At 45.5% G+C, this 21,620-nt stretch overlaps 1 protein-coding gene and 1 pseudogene across 1 annotated transcript; both read right to left on the reverse strand.

The window, feature by feature from the left end:
- Positions 1-3,660: 3,660 nt before the first annotated feature.
- Positions 3,661-4,218, reverse strand: LOC149749544 (annexin-2 receptor-like). The gene has a single exon (XM_089908559.1). It carries the CDS (start codon positions 4,216-4,218, stop codon positions 3,661-3,663), a length of 558 nt encoding a protein of 185 aa, XP_089764685.1.
- Positions 4,219-9,470: 5,252 nt separating this feature from the next.
- LOC149749545 (arrestin domain-containing protein 4 pseudogene) lies at positions 9,471-11,242 on the reverse strand (annotated as a pseudogene).
- Between the last annotated feature and the right edge of the window lie 10,378 nt (positions 11,243-21,620).

Raw genomic sequence — 21,620 nt, forward strand, 5'->3', positions numbered from 1 at the left:
AAGGTCCACATGTTGTTGCAAATGGCAGGATTTCATTCTTTTTATGACTGAGTAGTATTCCATTGTGTATATATACCATATCTTCTTTTAAATTGAAGTACAGTTGATTTACAATATTATGTTAGTTTCAGGTATACAACATAGTGATTCAGTATTTTTGCAGATTATATTCCATTATAGGTTATTATAAGATAATGGCTGTAATCCTTGTGCTATACAGTATATCCTTGTTGCTTATCTATTTTATACATAGTAGTTTGTATATGTTAATCCCATACCCCTAATTTGTCCCTCACTCTTCCCTCTCCCCTCTGGTAACCACAAGTTTGTTTTCTGTATCTGTGAGTCTGTTTCTGTTTTGCATACACATTCATTTGTATTATTTTTAGATGCCACATATAAGTGATATCATGCACTATTTGTCTTTCTCTGTCTGGCTTATTTCACTAAGCATAATATTCTCTAGGTCCATCCATGTTGCTGCAATGGCAAAATTTCATTCTTTTTACGGTTGAGCAATATTCCACTGTATATACTTACCACATCTTAATTCAGTCATCCTTTTTTAGGCACTTGGGTTGCTTCCACGTCTTGGATATTATAAATAGGTGCATGTATCTTTTTGAATTCATGCTTTCATTTTTTCTGGACGTATACCCAGGAGTGGAAAGCTGGATCCTATGGTATTTCTATTTTTAGATTTCGAGGAATCTCCATACTGTTTTCCATAGTAGTTGCACCAACTTAGATTCCCACCAACAGTATATGAGTGTTCCCTTTTCTCCACATTCTCTCCAACACTTGTCATTTACTATCTTTTGGAGAATAGCCATTCTGACAGTTGGGAGATGATATCTCATTGTGGTTTTGATGTGCATGTCCCTGATAATTAGTGATGCTGAGCATCTTTCATGGGTCTGTTGGCCATCTGTGTGTCTTCTTTGGAAAAATGTCTGTTGAGGTCCTCTGCCCATTTTTCAAGGAGGTTGTTTGCTTTTTTTGGAGTTTAAATCATATAAATTGAGTTGTATAACTTGAGTTAAAACCTTAAGAGGATGTAAGAGTTCTCTGTATATTTTGGGTATTAACCCCTTGTCAAATATGTGATTAGATATATCTTCCCTCATTCAGTAGGTTGCCTTCTCAATTTGACGATAGTTTCTTTTGCTGTGCAGAAACTTTTTAGTCTGATGTAGTCCCATTAGTTTATTCTTGCTTTTGTGTCCCCTGCCTGCCTTCCCTTCTTGAAATTATCCATTTCTAGACTTGAGGAAATAGCTACATATAGTTACCTTGCTCTCCACATGCCCCATATTCAATTGCATGAATTAGCAATCATGTAAGAAATTTTGACATTGTGTACATTTGTGAAAATTCCTTTCCCTTACTTAAAAATTACACAAAAACATTTCTTTAAAAAAAAACAACCTTTTTTGATAATAAAACCTAACAGCTTAAAAAACTTCTCTTTATACTGTGAGTCATTGCTTTAGCTGTTGGGAAGTACAAAGGGCAGGGGTAGAGGTGGCTAATACAAGTCAATTTAAAAAAAGTTTTTAAGTAAAAAGAAAAGAAAAAATGGAGCATGCAAACCCCATTACTAGAAATAGTTACAGGTAATGGCAGAAGCAATCTATTCCAGAACAGAATTTTCTTTGACAATGTTATGGATGATCAAATACTGCAATGACTCCAGCTTTCTACCAGCAAAGGGCACTTCTACAGTATTCAGCACTACTAGTCAATTTTACAACAAAAACAACCTATACTTGTATTTTTAGATATGGCTGATACATTATTTAATATTAAAGATACTCGAATATATTTATTAAAATACTGGGGTCTAGATGTGTGTTATAATTTAAAATGTAAGGAATTATAAAGTGACAATAAAAGCTTGCCTGATAGAGTGTACCTGTCTGCATGGTCTAGGACAGTCCCAGTAATCAATCATTCCTATGAATACTCATGTTACTTTGGAGAGAGAACACTACGGCCTCACATCAATCTATGCCATATTTTGCTGTCAAATGAGTTTTGTACCAAAATTTACACACCAAATTGTAGGTTGCATAAAATTTTGGATTTTAGAATCGTTAAAGGAACTGTAGAACTGTACTCCACATACTGCTAGTGACTCCTGACAAGTGAATTTATAGAGAACTCTGTCTTTCCATGAATTCAAGGCCTATTTCATTTATTTGTCTAAGAGTTGAAGATTTGAAATGACTACTGAAAAAGTGAGGATGAAATTTTAAAATAATTTATTTCTTTATTTCCAGTTCTCACTGATTTCATTTCTCATATACACTCTTTAAGAAATAAAAGACAAAGTAGGAAATTAAAGTACATTAATAAAGACATAGCAGTGTCTACAACACACACCCATGTCATCACATCCTCTTGTTATGAGCTGTATATTTCCCATGCTCAGGCCTCAATGGAAAAGTTCTGTTTGAGTCTAAAAAAGTAAAGTATCACCCTGTGGTCTAATAGATGGGTGAAAAGAATATTTTTTGCATTCCCTGGGGACCGGCCAGGGTTACATACTGGTTGAGCCACAGCATCCAGGCTGCACAGGTGGCCCATGGAATCCTGGCAGGGAAAGGAGAGAAAGGGTGAGGTTGGGTGGGATGCCAGAAACCAGAGCGATGAGGTGAAGGGTTTCCAGGAAACTGCTCCCGAGGCAGGGAGTCCCCACATTCAGACTCCTGTGAGATTAATCCCAGTGAAGGATTTTGCCCCCAGAGAAATCACAGCAGTTGAGAAATTCTCAGTATAATTGTATTAACATTTATTAAGCACTTACACTTTGCCTGCCATTGCTCTCTCAGGCCCCGTTTCAAACCCCGGATTGGGTGGTGGACACTCTAGTTCAACTCCGAATGGTAATGAGAAGTCAGGCGCCTTGGGAAGTCGCCAAGTTGGAGTTAGGAAGTGACGCGAGCCTAACCGCTCGAGAATCTGGCCGCAGAAACGCCCCGCCGCAAAAGACAATCCCTAGTTTTCTCCTGTCCGGGGCCCCAGCGCTCTGGCTGCAGGTCAACTCTGAGGTGGGGGCTGGAAGTCGGCTTTGGGGCGAGCAGGAAGAAGGGACACGCCCAGGAGAGTGCCTGAGGGAGACGGAAGCTCTGCGCTACCCGAGGCCAATGCTTCTAGATGCGTTTGGAGCGGCGACAGGCGCTGGGGGCCGTGGAGCAACGTGAAGGTGACTGGACGGCCCCACAGATGGACTGGAAGGGCCAGGGCCAGGGCCAGGGCGCAGGAGCGTTCGTCGGGCGAAGTGGAGTTCTCAGGGCTGCTGGCCGCTCTTTGCTGGATGTCTCGGAGCCCAGCACGTGTGACCCAGTTTGGCAACGCCTATGCTGGACCCCTGGCCGCCCGGTGTGCCCAAGAGACCCTACCGGCCTCCCCCCGCCCATCAAATCAGGGGACTGAGGGTCCCTGGTGAGAGCTGGCACCGGCCACCCCGCCCCTGCGTCGGGTCCTTCCCCCAAAGCCAAAGTAAGAGAGAGAAAGGTGTTGGAATTTGGTATAATTTATTAAGTAAGCGAAAGAAAACTTCACAAATGTCTCTGAAGACGAATTCTTCCATGATTGCTAAACGGAGAGGTGTTATTGTAATAACATCTGTCGCAAGGGATCATCCAATGAAGGGTCTCAGCGGAGATGAGGGCTCCTGGGTCCAAAGGCGGCGGGAGAGGCAGCCCAGGGTCTTCCCGGCCACTGCGTGTGGGTCCGCGGCCACCAGCCTTGGGACGTCCGGTGATGTCTCTCCAGGCCAGGAGGAGGGCGATGCTCCGGAAGGGTCCCCGCGGTCAAAGGTCGCGGGTTCCAGATGTTGGGTTCCCGATGCCGCAAGACCCGCCCAGGGAAGCTTTGCGGGTGGGCGGCGGCCCCACCTCCTGAGGGCGATTGTGGCTCCTGGCGAGTGGTGGGCGTCTTGTCCGGGGCGGGCGGCCCAGCGCCCAGCCTGCAGGTGCTCTGCGCTCGGGGTCGATGTTTCCGGCAGTGTGGGTGCAGACGTCCGCAGGCGGTAGAAAGTTGTTCCCCATTGAAGTCCTCGTCGTCCCCGGAGAGCTGGCCCAGCGTAGGATAGAAAGGGAGCTGCCATTCCGCAGGGTCCGCTAAACTCAAGATTTGCAGCATCTCTGGTTCCTGGGACTCCTCTGCGGAATCCCAGGCCTCGCGCATGCAGCGGGGGAAGTTCGGCTCCATCGCTTCAGCCCCTGAGAGGAGGAGAAGTTTTCAGGGATCCCTTCCCTGCGAATTTATACCTTCCCGTCCAACTTTTTAGCTGTCCAACCAGAGGATATTAGGATGGGTGGTGCCATTTTGTCAGGTTTCAGATTGCTTCAGAAGGCGGGCCCTGAGGAGATTAGGGGAAAATCCAATCATCTTGGATGTAGTTATTCGAAGTTGAATCGATTTTGTTGATTCGATAGAATTAAATTTTTGTTGTTGTTGTTGTTGTTGTTGTTGTTTTAAGAATTACAGGTACAGGGACTCTGCCAAGACGAGCTCTTTGGAAGGTTACTCTTTTATGAAAAGTATCCTATGTGCCTGACACTTTTAGTTAACTGTATGTCCATCGATTCTCAGGGCCCTTCTGCTTGGAAAGTATCATCAGATTTTATCCAGATGATCAGAATGAGAAGTTGGCCATCTTTGCATGAAATCACACTGCTGGTCAGACTGACACTCTGATCTTCAATTCTAAGTTAAAATTGCTTCAGACTTCCAGCCAACATGTAGGAGGGGAGGGCTCAAAGCCTAGAGATCTAGATGCAGACTGTTTGGGTACAAGTTCTGTCTATTATTTCTATATGACTCTGCTTGTTACCTAACCTCTCTTATCTTCATGTTTTTGCCTGGATGGTAGCTAAAATTTAACATTTTTCAAGGTAACTTTTATGATTAAATTCAATAACAAAGGTCATGTAATTAGATATTCCCAGGCAGAAAATAAGTTGTTCAATTACAATTATTATTATTTTCATTGTCATTCTTAGTGACATGATCATGGATATTAAACATAACATCAATGAATAACAAACTCAAAATGTTGTCTTTTTGTGTGTGTTTGATCTGAATGGATTGTTTTTTCCTTCTTGTGTCAGATCTATAGTGAAATCGTATTCCCTTACATCCTTCCTGAGATGTTTCAGACATTCTGTTTGCAAACATGTCAGTGCCTCTAAGCCTAGACTTCCTTGATCAGTCATTCATCTTCAATGTAACAAAGTCAGTTAAATTCAGAGTTTTTAACAAGCATGTTTTGACAACCTGCCACGGGCAAGCTGCTGTGATGGTGCTGCACAGAGCTGTAGAACTGGGTCCTGCTTTGGCAGAGCTGAATTTTAAGGGAAGAGCAAAGTCACAGTTAAGAGACCATGAGGACACAGCTAAAACTTGTTCCTTATGGAAGTTGATTCTCTGCCAGGAAGGAAAATTCTAACGTTTAAGATGACTCCCAGCAAAGCCAGTGTTTTGCATGAGCTGAGGTAAAAAGAAATGGTATCAATAAAAATGAGAAATAAGGGGACTTCCATGGTGATACAGTGGTTAAGAATCCACCTGCCAATGCAGGGGACATGTGTTCAAACCCTGGTCCAGGAAGATCCCGTATGCCGTGGAGCAACTAAGCCGGTGCACCACAACTACAGAGCCCAAGCTCTAGAGCCCACGAGCCACAGCTACTGAGCCTATGTGCCACAACTACTGAAGCCCGTGCGCCTAGAGCCCGTGCTCCGCAACAAGAGAAGCCATTACAATGAGAGGCCCACGCATCACAACGAAGAGTAGCCCCTGCTTGCCGCAACTAGAGAAAGCCCGTACACAGTAACGAAGACCAAATGCAGCCAAAATTAATCAATCAATTAATTAATTTTTTTTAAAGAAGTAACTGTAAAAAAAAAGAGATATAAAGAAACAGAGAAAAGAGGGAAGAGAATCAAAACCAAAAATGAGAAATAAAGAAGATAAAAGTATAGACAATGCAAGAGGCAGAGAGTTGGAAGTTCTGGGCAAGGCAGCCAATAGTGGTGAGTTGAAGGGGTTCATTAGACCAGCATGCAATGACTGTAACTGACTTGGGGGAATCTAATAAAGATATTCAAGACACAAAACTCTGCTTGGCCGGGTTTAAGGCAAGGACAACAACACTGTTTCCTTTGAAGGCTCAACATGGCGCCAATAGGCCCTGGTGGAGTAGAACCTTCTCAGAAAGTTGTTTGAACACCAGTGACATTTGGTTTTCCCCACAGCAGTTAGCAGCAGCTAGCCTGTGTTACACATGCAGCAGAAGGACGCCACTACAGTGAGAACCAGCAATGCGGTCAGGCTGCAGATGACCGATACCAGTCACCAACAAAGGGGGGGACAACTCATTCGGATAAAGTCTACCCATTACATGTAGTTGGGATGTCTTAATACTTCTTCTAATCTGTAGGATTTCCCCAACTCTTCTATTTTTTTTCCTTTTTATTTTTTGAAGAAAAGGGTATGTCAAGTACAATGTCTCACCTATTTTTTTAAAGTTTCACTCATAAACAACCTTTCTGAGCATCAAAAATAGGAAAGTTCCACTGACCGTATAGACCAGCACGGAGCAAACTCATCCTTCAATACTGGGCATGTGAAATAGCAAGATATCTACCAGGTAGCTATTTTCTCAAGACAGGAACGAGGTGATTTCAAGAAGGGAAGGCAGAAAGAGTATTTTATAGATTCCACAAATAATCATTGAAATGGATGTGAAATAAAGTAGATGGATTTTAGAATAAAATAAGTCCATTTCTTTTTCCACCTATACCAAAAATAAGTTTTGGTCTATTGTTAGGGAAAAGGGTGTCATGAAAGAATATAGATAGATCTGTGCGAAGAGTTAACAAGGACATGTATAGGCAGGGATTGCCTTCTGGTGAGACAGTCAGGGACAGTCTTAGTGTGGGGAAAATATTCTCAGGGATCCTAAGTATATGGTTCAAAAAATGGGTTCCTTTTCCTGCAGGTTGTGATTCCAGTTTGGAGGTGAGGAGGTCTTGCCTATGGATTGTCTTCTTATTTTTTTTTAAATAAATTTATTTTATTTTATTTATTTTTAGCTGTGTTGGGTCTTCATTGCTGCGCGCGGGCTTTCTCTAGTTGTGGCAAGTGGGGGCTGCTCTTTGTTGTGGTGTGCGGGCTTCTCATTGCGGTGGCTTCTCTGGTTGCGGAGCATGGGCTCTAGGCGTGTGGGCGTCAATAGTTGCAGCATGCTGGCTCAGTAGTTGTGGCTCTGGGCTCTAGAGCACAGGCTCAGTAGTTGTGGCGCACGGGCTTAGTTGCTCCGCGGCATGTGGGATCTTCCCGGACTAGGGCTCGAACCCATGTCCCCTGCATTGGCAGGAGGATTCTTAACCACTGCGCCACCAGGGAAGCCCTGGATTGTCTTCTTATTGCTAATCTTTTTACTTTTGAGAAAGAAGTGAAACAAAACGCAGGCTCCTAAGAGGAAAACCACAGTGCTATCTCTCAGCCCTAGCAGCACAATTAGGTGACAGCCACGGGTCCACATTCTTTAAGGGAGAACTGTGGTCTGGAGAGTCTGGGAAACCTGGTTGGCACTGTTTAGTGCACAGGGTCAGTAAACATTCTGATTCTCCTTGGAACCATTATCGTGCCCTGTAAGGAAACGAATTCTAAAGAGGTTCATTTTCTATAGTAGGTCATAAGGTACTCTCAGTAATGATAACTTTAAAAAAATTCAATATTTAGTTTAAATTTTTCCCTTCTGCTGTGTAATTTCCTTCAGTTACCCCAATCCTTCGATAAAAACTGGTACAGCCGTTCAACCTTGTGTGATGATACTTGGTGGGATTAAAGAATGGGCACTAGAAGAAATGCATCCTGAAACAGAGCAACCATTTTCTGGAACCAGCTCCCAGACAACAGTGTGCTATTGGTGACCATGTCCTGGCATCCAGAGGGAGACCAGCAGTGATGCAAAGTTTTCTTATAGAGGAGCTGGGAATACCCTGGTGGACTGCAGTGGGGACTGTGTGGCTGTATGTCAATCCAGGAAGAGACATGAGAAAATCCCTTTACATATAGACTTGAGACAGGTAACAAGAAATTGGGAGGCAACTTGATGCTTGACGTACATATTATGATCAAATTCCAAGTCTCAGTTGCAAATTCCCAAGGTAGGCACTTGTGGAAGGAACTGCAGCAGAGCGTTTGCATAGGCAAGGCTCTGGAAACCCTGCCCTCTGTCAGCCTAATGGGTGGCTGTGCCTTAGTGCTTTCCCTTCCAACTTGCTTAGAACCACCCTTAGTTGCTACAGTCACAACCTGTCCAGGGCTCAGCCTGGTACATTCAGCCTCTGGGTATCTTTGCAAAGTCATGCCTTCCATTCTACCTCTAAGAGCAGCATAGTTTGGAACTGTGCAAATATGACTATCGTTTATTTTTAATTTTATATTGGAAAATCGCCTGTTAACCACAATTTCTGGCTTGCAGAACTGGAATTCTGGGTCAAGAGTATTCATATATATATATTTGAGATTTATTTATTTAGGCTGCGCTGGGTCTTCGTTTGGTGCGCAGGTTCTTGATTGGTGTGTGCAGGTTTCTCTAGTCGCAGCGAGTGGGCTTAGTTATGGCATGCGGGATGTAGTTCCCTGACCAGGGATCAAACCTGGGGGTCCCCTGCGTTGGGAGCTCGGAGTCTTAACCACTGGACCACCAGGGAAGTCCCCAAGGGTATTCATATTGAAATGCTTAATGCATATTGTCACGTTGGCTTTCCAAAGACCCTTTCAAATTCATTTCTCAAAAGCTGCTTTGGGGAGTTACTACTTTAGCAATATTAGAACAAATGGAAAAGATTAATACAGACCACTGTGGTAGTCAAAGTTACATGTCATGGTTTCACTTTACATTTCTTTGATCTTAAGGAGCCATGCCCTGGTCCCAGCTCCCCTTTCAGCCACAGAAGCCCCTATACCGCTTCCAGGCCTGACTCTACCCACCCAAATCAATCCACAGGCAGAGAATAGGGAAGCAAGTTTTAATCATTGCTCATAATTGGAATCAACATAAGAAACATGACAGTTCTGAGTACAACTGCAAGAAAGCTCCTTAAGACAGTATGGATCCCCTGAAGAGAGATTTCTAATTGAGAGAGCTGTCAGTAATCCAGGAAAGGAGGGACAAATAAGGACTGGTCTTCCCCACAGGGTCCTCCAGGCTCATCCCAGAGCAAGGCGGGGTCCAGGGGAGAAGTCCAGGCCAGGGCATGAGTTGAAGGGGCGCCGTGGGCCGGACAGAAGGCTGCGACTCCTTTCCTTGCCGAGTTCCACAGGGTTTCAAGCCTCCACAGGGCTTCCGCAGCTTCGGGGTAGGGGATGGGGATCGTCCTGGGCTCCTGGAGGCCATCTGGCCGCGTGTCTGTCGGCCTCCGCTGCTGCGGGCATCTCCTGGCTGTTCAGGCCCGATTGTGCCCTGCGGTGTGTGGCTTCGGCCTCTTCTTGACGGGACTGTCGCTCCACCCCGGGTTAGCCGTTGGCTCCTGCGCTTGTGGGTCTCGCCAGCGTTTGTGACCGCTCTCCGCCTGGCGACCGTCTGCGTGTCCGGGGCAAGCGCGCCGCGGCAGCCTACATGCACAGTAGTGCGCGTCCTCGCAGAACTGGGGGCTTTGGCAGGAGGGGCGGCTCAGCGCAGGGAAGTTATCCAGAGCCCAGGCCCAGGCCTGTTCTCGGTTGAGGCCCGGTGGCATGTGGGGCTCTGGATGCGCCCTCCTCCAGGACAGCCCTTCCCAGGTGTAGTATGCGTGCGGTTCCATGGCTTCAGCCTCCTCCCAGGCCAGACGCGTAGCGGGTCTAAGCAAAGGGGCGAATGATTCAGCCCCATGCTGACTGTGCCTTTTATAGGGTCTGTCTAGTACAGAAGATCGGAAACCCAAGCCCAGATAAGTGGGGATAGACACTCATTTGCCTTGCAAATTGCCTCGGAGCCTCGCGAGATTAAGGAGAAAACTGCATCTTCCTGGGAGGGGTTTGGTGATGGTGTTTAAGGAGGGGGATGGGAGGAGAGGCAGGTCCCTGGGGAGAGAGGTCCAGTCCTTGTCTTTTCCATTCACTGGGGAAAAAAACTCTCTGCTCGTCAAGCAAGGCTGACAAATGTCTAGTAATTTAGCATTTAAGAGAGGATTGCCTGGTTTCAGAGTTGAGACTCTGAGATGATAGGTTCTTGCCAGGACACAAAGCTAAGGGCAGCTCAAGCATCAATTTTTTAGCAGCAGGAATGTGAATATACACAGCTAAGGAGTAGTCGACTCGGATGATGCAGCACGGCGTCCCGTGCTGAAGATCTTGAGGGTCTTCCCGTTCCAGGTGCCGGTGCTCCCGGAGGCGATGTGGTTCCCGCGCACGTTTGCCACATACGTCTGCGTCTGGAAAATGGCAGCTTTGGGAACAATCAGACGAGAGGAACAATTCCCTATTTCTACATAGATTGGAGTAGCTTCTCCATTACAGTATCCCTTTCTTTCAGTTTTGGCACTCAGCGAGACTGGACCAGAAGTGAAAAACCAACAGCCAACCATCTTCTGTTGAGTTTTCAATACAGGGGTTAGTAATGCTGGTGGGTTGACATCGATGTGACTGACGACCTGGAGTTGCCGCTTAACCCTCTGATCAGGTCGTTCCCAAACCGTTCTCACACAGTACTGAACACTTCCATACCTCCAGGTGAATGAGGTTACCAAAAGTTTCGATGGACGTTCAAAGCTGAATGGGGATTCACGTTTTCCAGGCTGTAGTAAGAGGATGCCGTCGCCGGCCGGGGGCTCGCGCAGGCTCAGGCGCACTGTCAGGTTCTCCATCCCCGAGGCGGCGGCGGGGTCCGCGGCGCCGGCGCTCCGGCCCCAGGCGGCGGTGGCGCGGCCCTGGGCCGCCAGGCGCTGCGCGCGCAGGGTCACCGGCTCGGCAGCCTCCAGCAGCACGTGCCCAACCACAGCCTCGCCGCTCGAGTCGCAGCCCTTGCGCCTGTCCTCGCACAGCGGCCCTCGGAGCCCACCCCCGCCGCGGACCCCGCCTCGCCGTCCATCCTACCGGGCGACGCCGCCGCGCCAAGGAGGTCGGCACCGGCGCGGGGCCGGGGTCGTGAGCAGAGCGGCGCCGCTGTCACAGGCGCCACCCGCACGCCGAGGGCCACCGCGGCCCCTGTGCGGGGCCCGGTGGAGGCCCCACAAGTTATTTTTTTATCCCCCAATAAATTATTTTATGCTTAAACTGTTTGAGTTATTCCATTTCTGTTCCTAAAAACCACAAAAAGAAATACAACAGGGACATCACCGTCAACATATTTACTTATTACAATCTTTTTCTTTTAGAAATCTTAGAAGAATGAATCTAGATGTCCTTAATAACATATGTAAATGTTCACATTTTTCTTTTGCTCTTCAGGATGTTTTGAGAATGGTTGTTTTATATTCATCATGGTTTTTGGATGAGACCATAAGGTTAAAAGATGAAAATTCTCCCTCAATATTTTATCTTGAAGTTTTACATCTTCCCTTTCTTACACGTCCTTCCATCACGAATTAAATAAACCATACTAATAAAGACATTTGAATGTCTTTTGTATGTGTTAACCTTTTTAACACAGGGCTCCTGGGACAGGAGCAAGGAGCTTCTCTAATCCCTGCTGGGCATTGAAGTAGCCCAGAGACTGGGGCATCTGGAGTCTCGTGGTGAGGGGCTGAGCCTAGTGGTAGAGTGAGTGTGGAGGGTTGAAAGAACCCTGAAACTAAAGACCAAAGTGCAGCTCCTTAGCTAGACCAAGAGGGAAAATTATCTGCGAGAAAGACTTCATGCTTAATCTGGCTCCTTCCTCACCCTAATCACATTCCCAAGACTTAAAGGCTGACTTTGCTTGAGACCAAGAAAGAGTTCCTTTGCCATTAGCCTTCTGGAAACACCTCACCCTGCCCACTGCCCGCCATAGGGAGGGAAAGTTTTTCTCTAAGTCCATGCTAGTCTCACCTAAGCGTCAATAAGGATGAGAGTTTCTCCTTACCATTCACCAGCCCAGTTATTTGAAACAAACCATTAAACAGCAGGGCATATGCGATAGAGCTCACAGAGGAAAAGAAGATGTCACTTAGGATAGCAAATGTCATGGAGTGTCACTTTCAAGAGGAGATTTTAAACGCTATGACTGTGTCCTGCTGGCACTCCCTGTCTGGCTCTTCTCTCCTGTTTGCTTTACTGAAGCAGGATAACTTGTGTCTCCCTGCCCCCTGTAGAGGCCCACTTGGCAAGGAACTATGGGCAGCTCCTAAACTGTGTCAGCAAGGAATTTCATCCCAAACAGGTAAAGTTCATTTGTACAGTTTTGTTGAAAGCAAAACATCAATCATCTTGCATAAATTTCTTTTCTTTAAAGTTTATTTAACGAGGTTCACATTCCTACAAATGAAAAAATACAGAAATTAAAACAATAGCATGTATCTTTCATCTTGTTATACAAATTCAGAAGACATTGTACATTGATTTTATCAATGATCTTCACATTGCAGGGTAATACGCATTTCATAAACTGCCAACGGGACTGTACTTAGTGAGGGACTCAGCGCAAATCTCGGGGCTCCTGGCAGCCCTGGGTCTTCCGGGCCGCTGAGCGTCGGATCCGCTGCCACCAGCCTTGGGACGTGCGGCGGGTCCCAGGGGCAGGAGCCGGGCGACGCTCCATAGGGTCCCCGCCGTCAGCGTTCTCGGGCTCCGCTCGTCCGTCCGGGAAGCGGTGCCACCCGCCGAGGGAGGCTGCGGGGGCGGCGGCCGCCTCTCCTGGGGCGCCTCTGGGTCCGGGTGCGTCGCGCGCGTCTGGTCCGGGGCAGGTGGTTCTGCGTCCCGTCGCGAGGGCTTCGGCCTCCAGCAAACTGTCCGTTTCGCGAACGGTCCCAGCGCAGAAGCCCGCCGCAGGGACTGGAAAGCATCTCCCAGTCGAAGTCTGGGCCGTCCCAGGAGAGCTCGCACGGGGCGGGGTAGAAAGGGAGCGTCCAGGGCGCAGAGTCGGCTGAGCTCGGGGCTGGCGGCGTCTGGGGCCCCGGCGCTCACAGTCGGGAAAGGGCTGCGCCATCGCGTGGGTCTCACACCGGGCGATACCGAGTGTCTGGGAATTGGAAGCCCCCAGCCCGCGAGTTTTTATGCTCTTTTGGCCTCCTGGCTAGATAGGGGGAGTTTGGGTGGTGACATTAATCCTACAAGATAATTGCATCAGAAGACCTGATAATATTAATACAAAACCCAATCATCTTGGATAAAATGATTCATGGTCAAATCTCTTCATGATAGATGGGATTAGGGTTGAAAAGGAAAAGTACTAGTACACCCGAGGGGGAAAAATCTGTTTGGGGGGACAATGGGGTGTATGTAGAAGGCCCCAAATCATACTGCTAGTGTTGGAACAGACTTGGAAACCCAGATCTCCAAGCAAAGGAATGCTTGCAGGGGTGGGGGGATGCCACAGGAAGATTTGTGATGTAAAGGAGGGCCAAGGGTGGTGACCTAATTCTCAAATTGGACTTTCTGACTGTCCCAGTTTTGTCCTCTCCTAGTGAATTGCTCAATTCAAAGAACTTCAAATTGTATTTGGACCAGAGTCATGACAAGAAGCTCCAGAAACTGAACTGCTTGGGTGCAGGGGCAGTTCCACCCGTCTCTGGATGAGTGACCCTCAGCAGATTATCTCCTCCCTCTAGGCCTCCTTTTGTCACCTCTGAAATGGAAAGCAAATAAACAAGGCAGCTTTCATGAATGCATTCAATAATAAAATGAATATTTAGGATTACCTGGCAGAAATTAACGTGCTCAAGTATTATTATCAATATCATCATGGATAGAATGATAATTTAATGAGAACAAATGTTAAACACTGCCTTTTGAGGGTAGGTTTTTTCCCTCTAAATGGATTTTTTTCCTTAACATAATACATCCATGGTGTATTGCATTGTAATACATCCTTCTTCATCTGTGTCAACCTGTTGACAAAAGCATCAGTGGCTACATTATTGATGTCCTTGACTAGACATTTATTTTACTGTGATAAAGTACAGTCATTCCCAACACTTAGGAAGCACATTTTGATGTCCTTCCGTGCTCCAGGTGCTGTGATTGGAGCCACACACAAAAAGATGAAAATCTGGCTACAGCTTTCGTCCTTACATCTTAGTGAGAGAGCGAAGCGGCAGTCAAGAGACCATTCAGAATACAGCCAAGTCCATGAGCATTGCCGTAACTGATTTGCTGACCAGAAAGAAACGTTCTAAATGTGATGCCTCCCTTCAAAGCCAGATTTTTATAGTTTGCTTAACTGCAGGGAGGAGGGAAGAGCATGGTAAAATAATAAATGATAAATAACAAAACAGAAAAATCAAACAACAGGACAGTAAAGATGGCAGGTGATTGAAAGCTCAACTAGTTGCAAGGTTTACGGGGGCAATTTAGGACACTCACAGCTGAGGTGAAGATTCCCACAAAGATACCCAGAATAGAAGAGCTCTGCCTGAGTGGTTAGAGGTTGAGGCCAGCTCAGAATTGTTTGAACCCAGTCGCAGCTGAAATTCAAGGAGGAGGGGAGGCACCGCAAGCAAGTGATGTGGGTGCACAAGGAAGAAGTCGCTTCGGTGACACCCAGCAGTGGGGTCCGTCTGCAGATGCTCAGCATCAATCACCAACAAGCTGCACAATATATGACTATAATAGCAGGGCAGGAACAAAGAGGTATTTTGGCCCCCATAGTTGAGTGTGCAACATCTCCCTTTGGTTTATCTAAATCTCTGAAGTTCAGACAGAATCCTGATGCGTAAGAACACCAGCACATTCATATTAGAATTAGTCTACCCCTTTGCCTGGCAGAAACTGTCTGATCTGCATAGCGGTCTGACAGCTTTCCTTCATTCTTTTTTCCTTTCATAGGTATTACTCTTCAATAAACATTTGCATGCCTAACTCCGTCCCTGCATCCTCTAGAACCTGACCAGAGAGAGTGTTTAAATAAATTCTACTCATTATTTTATTTGATATTCAAGTGTTGTTATCTTTGGTCAATGACAGCCCTGTAATCTCACTCTTTTTTCTTTGCTGGCATATGATCTCATAGTCTTTTACAGTTTCCTTGTTTTCTGGTGCAATGAATTGTCCCAGGTGCAGCTTTTATTTTCCTTGCCCCAGACCTGCAATCAGTCTTTTCTCCAAGGAAACTAGATTCCTTTCATTGGTAACTGGTATGTGAAAACCACAATTTTTAAATTGATGTGCTCAATACTATTTTGTTGATAATTGCACCTAGTACTTTCAAGTAGATAAATCTAGAAAGCACAATTTTTTAGGAAAAAAATCAGGAATTTATTCTTACCTTCAAGTTTAAAGTTACAGATTGCTTTGAGCATAGAAGAACTCCAGGGTAAGAAAATATATAAATTATTAGAGAAGCTTCCAGATAAGAATCATGCTTCAGTATAAGCTTCCTTTTATGAATTATGTAGAAAAGTTAAACAATGGGACAACAGTTGCTAAAAGTATGTCATTGTTGTATGCCCTGGAAATAATGACACAGCACACTCTCTAAAATGGGATGACAAACATAGTATATAGAAAGAAGTATTTCTATACCATGAAGGACACATGGGTAAAACTGATTGATGACAACTAGGAAAAGAAATTTTCAAAGTCTAAAATTCACAAGTTATTACATCTATATACATATAACCTCGGTAAATTAAATGATAAGGCAGGAAACCCAAAGGAAAATGTTCAGAAGATATGAATAGGCAATTCACAAAAGAATAGTATAATACAAGGACTTCCCTGGTGGTCCAGTAGGTAAGACTCCGCTCCCAGTGCTGGGGGCCCAGGTTCGATCCCTGGTCAGGGAACTAGATCCCGCATGCACGCCCACAACTAAGAGTCCGCATGCTGCAACTAAGAAGTCCACATGCTGCAATGAAGATCCTGCGTGCCGCAACTGAGACCTGGCGCAGCCAAAATAAATAAATAAATATTTTTAAAAAATAATAATATAATACAAATTGGCTAAAGAGTGTGTGAAGAGAGGCTCAAAATCATTATAGATAAATAAATGTTAGCTTTTTCTGCTGCACAGCACTTGTGGCCTCTTTCAATTTTGAAGACAGCATAGGACACTCTTGACAATAGTACTCCAACCCATTTAGTCAGTGACTCAGAAGGCTCTGAATGCTGAATGGGGCCCAGAGGAAGAGAGGGATCATGTCCAAAGGAGGACAAGGCAGCAGAAAAAGCCAACTTGCCACTTAGGCCTTATGACTCAATATATCCAATACTGGGCACCAAGTGACTATGCATAGGTTTATTAAATCCACTAAGCCATAAAGTTGAGCAGCATCCATTATATGCTGCATTCAGAATTGAGCTTCCACCACTTTAAATTCTCCCTGGCAGTTTATAGCTTATATTAGTTCCCTGCACCTGCTGTAACAAATTACCACTAACTGGGTCACTTAAAACAACAGAAATTTATTCTGTCTTAGCTCTGGAGGCTAAAAGTCTGAAATCAAGGTGTCAGCAGTAATTACCCCCTCTGAAAACTCTAGGGGAGAAATCTTTCTTTGTCTCCTGCAGCTTCTGGTGGCTGTCAGCATCCCTTGACTTGTGGCTGCACTACTCCAATTTCTGCCACCATGGTCCATTGCTTCCACCTCTGTGTCAAAACTTCTCACTGCCTCACTCCTAAAAGGGCACTAGTCATCGGGTTTGAGACCCACCTGGAGAGTCCAGGACAATTTCCTCATCTCAAGATCCTTAATTTAATTATATTTGCAAAGACTTTTCCTAAATAAGGTTAATTTCATAGGTTCTGGGGATTAAGACAAGGACGTATCTTTTGGGAGACGACCATTTAACCCCCTACAAACACTATGTCATATCTTTATGTATACAATTTCTTCTGTGTATTTTCTTTAAAAGGAACATCAAATAAACACATCTGTCTATTCCTATAATATTCAGAATCCAGGCAGATGACAGAAACCACACCAGTTATTTGAGCAGAAATTAAAATATAGAATTGGAAACTAGGTAGAAAGCTATCAATTATGTAACTGAAAGAGTAAAAAGAGAAATCTAAGATATCACAGAGATAGCAACTGCAAGGGCAGCTGGGGAAACAGAAGCAAGAGACTGGATTATTAAACTTTGAAGTGTAAAGAACAGGTGTTGCTGAGCTGAACCCAGACTGGAGAGGCAGGGGCAGAACTGAGCTGCCGCTATTTCTCTGAGCTCACAGGGGCTGTGTGGCTCGGGCCCAGATCTTTGAGGAGAGGGTGAGCTGATGTGGTGTTTCCAGGGGGACAACATGAAGCTATATGTTAGGAAAAACAGCAGATTGGGTTCAGCTGTTGCTTTGAAAAGGCTAACTACACCTCTAGAGAGAAAAATGCTGCTTTGTGGGAACCAACAGGAAATCCTCAGGAAGCAGCCAGGAAGAAGCAAGTGCTTTCTCTTTCCTCCAGCCTAGCCGTCTCCCTCCAGCTTCTTACGAACAGGGAACCTACTCTGGAGCTAGGTGACAAAGCGGAAATGTGACATGCTGAGTCCCAGCTCAGCATTACAATACAAGAGCACAGAAAAGTGGGTTCGGGGTCCAGAGAAAAATACTTTAATAACTCACATATTTCCATACATCAATTTCATTAATTCCCTGAAGGCTACTCCATATTATCCTACAAATTGATCTTGGCAGGAAAAGGTAGATGAGGAATTGTGCAAAAAGGAAAGAGACGGCTTCATTTTCCAATCCATAAATTTTTAAAATATATATTTTTTAATTAATTTATTTTTGGCTGCGTTGGGTCTTCATTGCTGCGCGCGGGCTTTCTCTAGTTGCAGGGAGCGGGGGCCACTCTTCGTTGCGGTGCGCGGGCTTCTCATTGCGGTGGCTTGTTGCGGAGCACGCAGGCTCAGTAGTTGTGGCGCACGGGCTTAGTTGCTCCGTGGCATGTGGGATCTTCCCGGACCAGGGCTCGAACCCGTGTTCCCCGCATTGGCAGGTGGATTCTTAACCACTGCACCACCAGATAAGCCCAAATCCATAAGTTTTTAAAAACACCATTTTTTTTTTTTAAATCTAGAAAATTCAAACTAATCTATATGGACAGAAGCAGGTCAGTGGTAGCCTGGGGGAGGGGGCAGGGGACAGTGTGGAGGGAGTACAAAATGGCACAAGACAACTTGACTGTGGTGATAATTTCACAAGTTGTACACCTTAAATTATATACTGTAAATTATACACTTTATATGTATGCATTATGGTGTCAATTACACATCAATAAAGCTTTAAAAAAACTCATCCAACGGGCTTCCCTGGTGGTGCAGTGGTTGAGAGTCCGCCTGCCAATGCGGGGGACACGGGTTCATGCCCCGGTCCGGGAAGATCCCACATGCTGCGGAGCGGCTGGGCCCGTGAGCCATGGCCGCTGAGCCTGCGCGTCTGGAGCCTGTGCTCCGCAACGGGAGAGGCCACAACAGTGAGAGGCCCGCGTACCGCGAAAAGAAAAAAAGAAAAAACTCATCCAGTTTTCTACCTTGTCAGGACTTCAAAAGCAGGGGGCAACACTACTGGGCATATACCCTAAGAAAACCATAATTCAAAAACAGTCATGTACCACAATGTTCATTGCAGCTCTATTTACAATAGCCAGGACATGGAAGCAACCTAACTGTCCAACAACAGATGAATGGATAAAGAAGATGTGGCACATGTATACAATGGAATATTAATCACCCATAAAAAGAAACGAAATTGAGTTATTTGTAGTGAGGTGGATGGACCTAGAGAGTGTCATACAGAGTGAAGTAAGTCAGAAAGAGAAAAACAAATACTGTATGCTAACACATATATATGGAATCAAAAAAAAAAAAAGAAAGGTTCTGAAGAACCTAGGGGCAAGATGGGAATAAAGATGCAGACCTACTAGAGCATGGACTTGAGCATATGGGGAGGCGGAAGGGTAAGCTGGGACAAAGTGAGAGAGTGGCATGGACATACATACACTACCAAACGTAAAATAGATAGCTAGTGGGAAGCAGCTGCATAGCACAAGGAGATCAGCTCGGGGCTTTGTGACCACCTAGAGGGGTGGGATAGGGAGGGGGTGAGGGAGGGAGACGCAGGAGGGAAGAGATATGGGGATATATGTACATGTATAACTGATTCACTTTGTTATAAAGCAGAAACTAACACACCATTGTAAAGCAATTATACTCCAATAAAGACGTTAAAAAAAAAAAAAGCAGGGGGCAAGGGGCAGGGAGGGCAGTGGGGCTCCTAAAAATGGAAGGAGGCAGAAAGGGGAATAGGAGATAGTACAAGCGGAAGAAAATCAAAAAGTAGTGTTTGGCTCCCAGAAAATTTTAGAGACCTCAGATCATGGAATTTTCCCCCGAAGTCTTAAGTCAACCCTTCCCCCTTCCCACTCCCTCCACAACTCACACATACACCAATACCCTCCCTCCTGCACAGGGGCCTTTGCAGGCACTTCACATAAAAATGACCACTCTGGAGCACCAACCCCTCAGCCTCAGCTCTTGGAAAGAGGAGCTCTGACATCCTGCTCAACAGGAACACAAAGAATCTAGAAAGTCCAGGGAATCACCTTTCTACATTTGGAAGGAAATCACCAGGTCCAGGCCACACTGGAGAGAAGGAGATTATAAGAGGGACACGAAGACCAGGAGGTGGGGATAATGGGGGGCCACTGCAAAGGCTCCCTGCCCACTGGGAGAGAAGAGCACCCATTCCAGGGGAACAAGAGGCTTTAGGTCCAGGGGTTTGGGAGGGAATGGGAGTGCCAGAGAACATTGGACATTGGTTACATGCAGAGGGACTGTAAGACTTTTTAAAATTTTATTTTAACATATGGAGAGTCAGGTCATGTCTCACAGATGGTGGTGTTTATATTCTATGAGATATTGAGGCTTCCATATTGTGCAGAGTTGTTTTAAGTCTCGATGTTGTGTTCCATTGGTCCGTCGGTCTATCCCTTATAAGGCATTTGTTTCACTGACTCTTCTGTGACAGTGGACTCGAGTGTACCTGTGAGAGGCAGAGACAAATGATGAGGATAATAAGGGAGAACTGGGGCTCATTTTAAACACATCTGCATTTATGCCACACCCCTCAAAGGCCACAACGGTCTTGGTTTTAGGCTTGGAAAAGATGACGATGGTGCAGAGGCTCCGAGTTATCAGAGCAGGGGAATCTAGGGAGAAAAATAAGTTGGAAGAAAGAAGAAAAGTGAGAGGGAAGGAAACTTTGGGTCAAAAATCCTGTAGAATTGAGAGGGAAACCAAACTGCGATGCAGATGTAAAGTTTTGCCTGCTAGAGTCGCCCCCTCCGAAACCAACGGTCACCAAAATTCATTTGCAAAAGCTAAGCAAAACAAAACAACAAAAACTAAAACAAAAAAGCCCAGACAGTTTAGATCTGGGTCCCTGCCAGAAGATCCACTCTGTCCATTTTCTATGTCGTGTTCGTTTTGCACCCCTGCAAGTAGGGCAATAGCGCTGACTGGGTAAGGACTCCTGTCCTGCACCTCAGTTGAGGGACTCCATCTCAGCCCACCCTCCCAGTGCTGGGCCTGACGATTCCTGCTGACTGACTCAATTATTTGGGGAGGTTTGAGGGGAGGAGATGAACTGTGGGTAGTTTCAATAGTCCAGCCAGTTTCAGCCTTTGTTAACCTCCAGGCTGGAAGTTCGGGGCCCCCTCAGGCTGGAAGAAAAGCAGTGGGAACTTTGCCGCCCACTCACCATAGGGGGCAGCAGCACGCCAGGCTCTACCGTGACACTGTGGTTCAGGGGCAAACCTGGAACCTGCAGTGGCCTAAATCTGCACACTTGGTCTGAGAGGATGGATCAACGTTACCGTTTTAAATTTAGCCACCAGGGGGCGGTGCTGCTTTCTTCAAAAAACATTTTGGTTTTGTTTTTTTTTCTCCCCCCCCCGTTTTTTTGAGATGTAATTGACATATCATATTGTGTAAGTTTAAGGTGTACAATGTGTTGATTTAATACACATATATTGTGAAAGAATGACTACTGTAGCATTAGTTAACATCTTCATCACCTCACATAATTTTCATTTCTTTTTCTGATGAGAGGATTTATCTACTCTCTTCGCAACTTTAAAGTATACAATGCAGTATTGTTGACCATAGTCTCCATGCTGTACATTAGATCCCCCAGAACTTATTCATCTTCTAACTGGAGTTTGTGCCCTTTGAGATCCCTCCATTTCCCCTGCATCCCAGCCCTGGCAACCATCATTCTACTCTCTGTTTCTACGAGTTCAGCTTTTTTAGACCCCACCTGTAAGTCAGACTGTACGGTATTTGCCTTTCTCTGTCTGACTTATTTCAGTTAGCATAATGCCCTCAAGGTCCATCCATGTTGTTGCAAATGGCAACATTTCTTTATCACGGCTGAGTAGTATTCCATTTAGTATATATACCACATCTTCTTTATCCATTCGTCTGTTGACTGACACTTAGGTTGTTTCCATGTCTTGGCTATTGTGAATAATACTGCAGTGAAC

Source organism: Delphinapterus leucas, chromosome 3 (genome assembly GCF_059928025.1).
Source record: "Delphinapterus leucas isolate spDelLeu-1000000601 "Yukka" chromosome 3, BTC_Dleu_Yukka2, whole genome shotgun sequence".
NCBI lineage: Eukaryota > Metazoa > Chordata > Mammalia > Artiodactyla > Monodontidae > Delphinapterus > Delphinapterus leucas.